Here is a 9162-nt window from a genome sequence, read left to right as displayed (position 1 = left end):
TATTTACTAGTATAATCTCGAAATTAGTTAGATCTTTAGAAAACGGGTTTATTTCTGGGCTTCCGGTTATATTTTTTAATATTATACTTCTTTAGATACTTATAGGAGAATTATATTAACGAAAATCGAAAGGCAATTCCTAAATAAAAGCATGTTTGCTATCTTGGAGTTAGGTTAGCTAGTATAGACAATTTAGGAAAGAAGCTAAAGTTCATTTATATTCTATATTCGAAATTCGAGATTTGCCTCTTATAGCTTTATTAATTATTTAGATAAGCTTCTTATTTAATAGTATTATTAGGAGATAAAGAATACTAGCCTAAAGCAATAATAAATATATAGTAAATATAGTAATAAATATATAATAGTAGCCTAGTTATAATACCTATTAGTTAGACTTAATACCTAATATCTGAAATATCTAATTATTATACCAGATACTTACTACTTTCTATATCTAAACCGGAATAGTTTTATAGATATATAATTAAGCCAGATTCTATATTTTGGTATATAGTACTAGTATCTGACCCCTATATATTAGCTAAGTCCAATATAGCTTCGTACTATATTAACTATAAGATAAGACGAACCTTCTTAATTACTACGGAACTTATTACTTATTTATGGTTTATAAAATATCTTAGAGACAGTAGCTCTACTAACTAGCTTGGCATTTTATTATTTCATAAGTCTCTATTTCTAGTATTAGATCCTCGCTAGCTGTTTCCTGGTTATATAGGAATAATATAGGGCTTATAGAGATTGTATTTGGATCGGTTTCTGAATATGCCGAGCTATTAGAAATCGAAGAGTTTAATTATAAAGAGAGACTAAGGTCTGAGCCTTATTATGAATTCTACTATCTTCTTTATATTAAATGGGAAGATGGAGTTACTTACCGAAAAGGAATTGGGCAGGCTATAAGGACAGATGGGAGGCGCTAGAGCTTGAGCTAATTAAACTAGTATTGGGATAACCAGGTTACTATATTTTCCCTCTCTCTTCTCCTCCAGCTCATAATCTCCTCGTATGCAGAAGATATACTATATAGTACTAAGTTGCGGTACCATTGTTGAGGATAATACCGGCTGACTTTGGCTTTTTGCAAAAGAAGGAAGGGAAGATCATCGTTAATTTTGGCTTCTGTAGATAATGGTACTTTGAGTACGACCAGGCAGGGGTGCACAGTCACGATGCCTAAAATGGATCCGCTTAAAATGCTTAACTAAATGTTTAGCGACAAGAGATTCGCTATCAACTATAAAAGATGGAGTTATGGTTCACCTGCAGGTCATCAGCAAACAGTCTTTGTGTCGAGGCCGGGCTCTTTAACTCAAATCAGTGGCTGCATCTCGAGGAGTGTTCCACCTCCTGCCAGTAGTCTCCATCCTAGTATGAGCCCCGTTCTCTCTCCCTCACTCCGACCGATCCTGTCCAGGTGACAGACTCTTAATCTTTTAAGAGAAGCTCGCCATAACAAGCATTGCAGCGAAGGTCGTTCCAATGGTTTCGGTATGTAGCCACAAGTTTCGCTGTCTTGTCTTTGTTGCAACGACCACATGTGAAAGGAGTTGAGGAAGAGAGGCGATGCAATGTCAGTTCTCTTTTAGAATCGAAAACCTTGACAACTACGAATTTGGGGGGTGGTGTTTGAATCTGATCGCTGTCCTTTTGAGGAACAGCAGAGTCTTCGTGGCTGTTGCGGGATTCAGAAGCCATATTTCAGTGTCGATTAGTATAGAAGTATAGGGCAGTTGCGATTTTCGTGCCTGAAGCAACTACATCGGGCATGAAAGTCATTACTAAGCTGAATGTGGCACAGTACTTTCAGCCACTATTGGCCTGTATGCCTAAGGTTTTAGAAATGAAATTACAGCGTAAATATTATGGAACATGCAGGGCTATTTTGCGCTAAGCCAAAATTAGAAGCCAAAGTACTGATCCGCGTGGCAATCTGACTTGAATTTGCCTGCCATAGCACTTCACGGCTAGTAATGATTTCCTGTATAGTAATAAGGCTTTAAAGCTTAAATAAGGCCCCTTTGGAACTATTAAAAATAAGATAAGCTTAGTAATAAAGCTATAGTAAAGAAATACTATTATATTATAAAAGAAAACCCTTTATAAATAAGATATAAAGGTAATAATATAAATGCGATTTTTTAATAAAAGAAGTTTAAGATATCTAGAAATAATATTAATTTAGTTTTATAACTTTATATATTTTATTTAATATAAATATTAAATAATTATTATTATATTAGTAGCCGTATATAAATATTACTAATTCGGATTATATTCTAGCTAATATAATAATATTTTATTAAATAAAGAAATAATAAATATTATTAATTTTAAGAAAATAATTTTATTAAATTATATATATTAAATTATATATTAAAGCTTTAATTATATATATAAAATAGTATTTATTTATTTTTATAATAATTTTTATAAATAATATATTAGGTAAGAAAGAAATAAAGAAAAATAAATTATTTATATATTAGTTAAAAAATTACGGGTTTTAATAATTAATAATAATAGAAATAATATATATAACTTATATTAATTAAATTTATTGAAAATACTTGAAATAAATAGTTTTATATTAATTATTTTACAAAAATATTATAATTATATAAAATAAAATATAAAAGATAAATATTATTATTATATAATAAGATTTTATTTAATTTAATTTTATATTTTTATTTATTTATATAAAGAATTCTTTTAATTAAATATTTAATTAATTGCTTTTTATTATTAAAATTATAAATATAATATTATTTTAAGTTATATTTAGTATTTTAATAAATAAATAAAATATATAAATTAGTATTTTCTTATAAATTCTTTTAATAATTTAGTAATTTATAAGTAATTTAATTAAAAATAAATAAATATAATAAGTATTAATATAGCTATTATTTCGGGAATTATATATTTAGTTATAAAACTTAAAAGTAATAAAATATAGGAAATAAAATATAAGTAATAATATATAAAATATAATATATAATTATATAACCTCGCGTTTTATAAATAATTTAATTAATAACTAGATTTTATTAAGCTTAATAAATTTAGAAATCATATATTAATATTATAATATTATAATTCTTATTTTTACATATTAACTATTTTACTAATTTTAATATATTAGTATTTTATATATATTATATAATAATATTATATATTTCTAGTAAATTAAAACTAATTAGTTTATATATATAAATTAAATAAAAAAAGAATTAAGCTATATTTATTTAAAATTTAATTTATTAAAAATAAAGCTATTATTTTATATTCAAGAAAAAATAATTATTAATTCTTTATTTATAATTTAATTTTATAAAAAGAAAAAATACTTAATTTTATTAAAGTTTAAATAAGCTATATTAAAGAAAGGAAATAATAATTGCCTTTATTTATAATTTAATTTTATAAAAGAAAAGATATTACTTTTTACTAATTATTAAATTATTAGTTATTTAATTATTTAATTATTTTATAAAACTATTTTCCTTATTAAAAATTATTTTCTTTATAATTACTTCAATTCTCAAAGCTTTTAAGCTTTAAAACTATTAAATTCTTCCGAAATCTCGATATTTTATTTCCTAAATTTCACTTCCTAAATTTCTTATTATAAATAAATTTTTTATCTCAAATATAATATCTTTTATAAATTATTTATCTTATAAATTATTCTTTTTTTTTATGAATTTACTTTTCTTATAAATTATTATATCTCGAACTAAATACAAGCTTATAAAATATATAATAATAAAACCTATTATAATAAATAATTCTTTTATTTAATTTATTTAATTTAATTATTTTATATAAAATAAATCTAAATATTATTAGATTATAAAAGATATTTGAGTTCTTAAATATTAAATTATTTTAATATATTTTTTATAAAATAATTAATAATAACTTTTGGAAATTATTTAAATATAACTTTAAGAACTTTATTTATTAAAAGAACTTTAATAAACTTAAACTTCTAAAAATATTATATTTATATAAAACCTTTTAATATAATAATATATTTATATAATAAAATAATAATAGTAATATTAATATAAATATTTTGCTTTTTATTATTAAATAAGAATATATTAAAGACTAAACTAAATTTTTAGATAAAATTAATTTTATTATTATTATTACTTTTATTATTTTTTTCTCTTTTATTATTATATTTTATATTTCTATTAAATATAAAAACTAATATAAAAGCTTTAAAATTAAGAAATATAAGAAATAATATATTTCTACTAGATTTATTATTATTATAATTATATTCGAATATTTTCTAATTATTTTTTTAATTTTTAATTACTAGATTTATTAGAAAAATAATTAAAATTTATATTAAAAAATAAAAATATAATATATTTAATTATAATATTTTTTAATATTTATTAATATATAAAGCTTTTATAAAAAGTACTAATATAAGCTTTATTTATTATATTAAAGAAACTAGTTCAAGATTATTTTTATAATAATTAGCTCTTTTAATAAATATATAAAGAGGCTTATATTAATATTTATAATCTTTTTAAAAGCTCTAGCTTTTAAGATTAAAATTTAAATAAATAAAATACTATTATATTAACTTTTATAATAATTAAATATTTAAGGCTTTTTAATTACTAATTAATAAACTATATTAATTATAATATAGTTTTATATTTAATTTCTTTATAATAAAATTATTATTATTTATTAAGATTTTTAAATATATAAATATTTTATTTTAGATTTTCTTATAAATTTCACTTCGCTTATATTATAATAAGATAATTATTATAATAATAATAAAGAGCTTGAATTAAACTAAAGGCTATAATATATATAGGATTATATATAACTTAAGAGTATATAATAAACCTCGGATATTATAGGTATTAATTAGAGAGATTAATAGCCCTTTAATATTATAACTAATTACTATTTATATTATATATATTAGGCTTATAAATTACTAATTATATATATATTATCGGGGCCTCCTATTTAGAAGAGGCTTCCCTGGATTTTATAGGAGAAATAGAGATTAGTTCTATACTAAATTTAATATTATAGTTTTATAATTCACTAATTTATTCTATTATTTTATTACTTACTAATAAATACCTTATAAAGGCTATATATCGGGCTAAAAGTACTAGCTATATACTAAGTTATATATAATAATACCACGTGACTAGTATTATATAATAGCTTACTAATAAGCTCTAGTTATTTATTATTATATATAAAAGCAAATAATAAACTAATTTTAATATCTTTTTTATTAATTAATAATATTATTTAACTAACTAATTAAATAATTATTAGTTTATAAATTATTAATATAAATTTAGTTATAATTTCTGAACTTATAATAATTACTTTAAGTCTTATAATTATAATAATTATATTTTAAAGTTATATTTTATATATAAGAAACCCGAATACTATTTTTAAAAATATATATTAAAGAAATAAGAAACTAAAAAAGCTTAATTTAAAAATAAAAATATTTATTAATTTAGATTTCGAAATACCTATAACTTTAATAAATACTTTAGTAATACTTATATATAATATATTACTGAAATTAAAAAAGAAAAGAATAATAAAAAGAATAAAAACAAATTAATAAATAATATTTTTAAAGCTTTATTAATAGAAATAAATAATAAAGAAAAATATTATTTAAATTATAATTTTATTTTAATTAAAAGTTTTTTAGCTACTTTTATTACTTTTATTTTATTAATAACTATAACTAATACTTTTATAAATAACCTTATTTCTCTTATATTTTTATATTAAATAATAAATAAAAATTATATTTTAAAGCTTATTAAATTCTTAATAAAAAACACCTAATCTTTTATAATTAATAATATATTAAAATATAATACTTATTACTTTTATAAAATTATAATTAATATTAAAGCCTTTAAATATTTAATAACTAGTTTTATCTAATTTTAAGCTTTATAATAAATTAATAATAATAAATATATTAAATAAATAAATATGATTCTATATTATATCTTTTAAAACTTTATTTTTATTTAGTTTAATTATTATAAAGTAACTATATTCTAGTAGTTATATATAGGCTTATATAATTATATTTATTATATTAAAGCTTTAGTTATTTATATTATATCTTCTTTTATTTATATTTATTTATATATTTTTATTATAATATTAATATAAGGTATTTATTAGTAGGTAATAAGATAATAGAATAAATTAGTGAGTTATGAAACCATAATATTAAATTTAGTATAGAACTAATTTCTGTTCCTCCTATAAGGTCCAGAGAAGCCCCTTCTAAATAGGAAACCCCGATAATATATATATAATTAGTAATTTATAAGCCTAATACTTATAATATAAATAGTAGTTAGTTATAAAGTCAAAGGGCCTCTGATCTCCCTAATTAATACCCGTAATATCCGAGGTTTATTATATGTCCTTAAGTTATATATAATCCTGTATATATTATAACTATGTCCCCTTTCTAGAATCTTGTCCCTAAGATTTATTAATCTATCCTAGTAAATATTTAATTAATTAATTATTTAATTAAGATAAACTTCTAGTATCTTGGAAAGTGGTTTTACTAATATAATCTGGATAATAGATATAAAAATCGTTTAATTAGATTAGAGCTAAGTAAGTGAGAAGAAAGAGTAATTATATCCCAGATATAGGGGCTAGCTAATAATTGCGATTTCGTTTAGGATCTAAGTATTCTAATTAGCTTAATCTAAAGTACTAAGGCACTATTTTATAAAATTAATATTACTTATTAGATCTCGTATTAGAATAATCTAAATAACTATATAGAAAGAATTTAATAAATATTTATATAAGAAACTCATATAAATATTTCTGAGGTACTAGAGATTATTTATAAGTTTCTAGAAGTATATATTAATTAGTTATACTAATTTCCGATTAGGACTAATATAAAAACTAGTAATTAATTCAGATAATTCTCTATTTCTATAAAAGAACTTCTTTATATTACTATATACTCTCTTTCTTTCTAATAACTATATATATAATAACTTTTTCTATTATTATTTTCTAGCTTTTTCTTTTGCCTTTCTTTAAGTCTTCTTTAATTATTTTTAATTAATTCTATAATGTCTTCTTTTAGCTTTATTATCTGCCCATATAATAATAAGTATAAAGGTAACCTTATAGTCTTCTTTTTTATTACTAATAAATACTTGAAATATTTCAAGTATTTATTTATTAATTTCTTTATCTTATATATTATAGTACCTGGCAAGAAAAATTATAACTATTATAATAAGAGTTCTGAGTCTTATATATTAGTAAGTTCTTTAGCTTTAATATCTATTAAAGCTAATACGATTTCAGATTCCTTATTACTTATTAGAGGCTTACTAGTTCTGGGAAAATACTATTATAATCTTTAAGAAATTTCTTAAAATATATCCTAAATAATATTATACTAATAAGAATAATACTATTAATTAGATTTTTAAAAACTAGAAAAATACTAATAAGCTTCGGAATTCTTCTTCCTGTCTTAATAAGGCAAATAATAATACTACTTGAATTAGTATTCCAAAAATAAGTTTTTTCTAATATATTTAGGTATTTACTAATTTCTTAAAGAAATACTATAAAGTTTACTTTTAAGATATTAATCTTATTACTAAGCTTATTACCGAGATTACTAAGTAATTTATTACTAGTACTTTAAGTACTAATAATATAATACTTATAGCTATTCGGGACTTAATTTCAGAAATTTAGGTCTTTTATAAAATATATATAATTATTATAAGTTCCTTACTTATTTCTTTTAATATTCTTAATACTAATATTATTATAATATAACTATATCCCGTTAAAAGATAAGCAAATTCCGGAGAATATTAGCTAATTCTTTATTAAGTCCTAAATAGGGCTAGTATTTAATATTCTTATTTTAGGAATTAGGAATTTATAGGAATTAAAGTTTATTTATTTAAGATACCTATAGCTAGTTTACCTATAATAAATCTTTCTTAATTCTAAACCTTTTTCTAATAATTTAAATATAATTCTTATAAGCCTTAATAAAACCCTAAAAAACCTTTATAAATAAAAAAATCCAGGAAAAAAGTATTTCTATTATTATTCCGGGCCTTTTTTTAGCTATCTAGATTCTTTCTTTCTTTTAAGTAATCTTTTTCTTAGTAGTTTAGAATTCTTTTTAATCTTAAGAAATTATTAAAAGATAGTTTTAGATTTTAAGCTATAGTTTTAATTATATAATTTTAGAAATTTCTTAAAATTTTCAAGATTAGAAAAAGCAAGTAACTAGATATTATAATTTTTAGGCTAGGCTTTTTATTTAATTAAATACTATTATTTTTTATTTCTACTATTTTATTAGTAATTAATAATAGCTTTTACTTCTTATTCTTATTCTTTATTATTATTTATTAATTTCGGAAATTCTCCGGAAAAATATAAATATAGCTTCTAATTCTTTTTTATTATATACTTTTTAAAAAAGGAAATATAAAAAGTTAGATATAAATAATTATATATACTTAATAGTTTTAACTTATATATTAAATTACTAATATATTTAAGAATCCTAAATAGACTTATAAATTTTGGCTTAAGCTTTCTTATCTTAAGTTTAATATTTCTTATTAATAGTATTATCTAGGCTTTTTTAAAATAGTATTTAGCTAACTAATACCTATTATAATAGGTTTTCTAGTTATTTTATATATAATACTATAAATCCTTAAGCTTTCTTTACTTTATTTTAAGAGTTTCTAGCCTCTTATATATAGCTAGTACTTTTCCTATAATTCTATTCTTAAGATTCTATAGAAGTTAAAAATAGTATTTATAATATATATAAAAAAAAATATTTTATAAAACCTAATATTTTAAATTATTATATATAAATTCTATAAAAGATAATTTTTTAAACTAGTTATTTTTTTAGGTATTATAATAATATCTCAGGTAGTATTTTAGGGTCTAGTTCTGCCTTTTTATCTAATTATTTATTTAAGAATAATAAGCTATACTCAAATACTATTTATATATTAAGTAAAAGTAAAAAGTAAACTAGAACTAGCTAATAAATAC

General features: G+C 19.6%; 1 protein-coding gene across 1 annotated transcript; it reads right to left on the bottom strand.

The window, feature by feature from the left end:
- Nucleotides 1-1211: 1211 nt before the first annotated feature.
- On the bottom strand, nt 1212-1735 carry K444DRAFT_594574 (uncharacterized protein). The gene is made up of 2 exons (XM_024878358.1): nt 1337-1735; nt 1212-1287 (listed from the first exon to the last, which is right to left on the bottom strand). The coding sequence occupies exon 1, from the start codon at nt 1720-1722 to the stop codon at nt 1453-1455; it is 270 nt and encodes an 89-aa protein (XP_024733106.1). The 5' UTR covers nt 1723-1735; the 3' UTR covers nt 1212-1287; nt 1337-1452.
- Nucleotides 1736-9162: the final 7427 nt, after the last annotated feature.

This window comes from Hyaloscypha bicolor (assembly GCF_002865645.1).
Source record: "Hyaloscypha bicolor E unplaced genomic scaffold K444scaffold_118, whole genome shotgun sequence".
Taxonomy (NCBI): Eukaryota; Fungi; Ascomycota; class Leotiomycetes; order Helotiales; family Hyaloscyphaceae; genus Hyaloscypha; species Hyaloscypha bicolor.
This window is presented reverse-complemented; position numbering and strand designations above follow the sequence as displayed.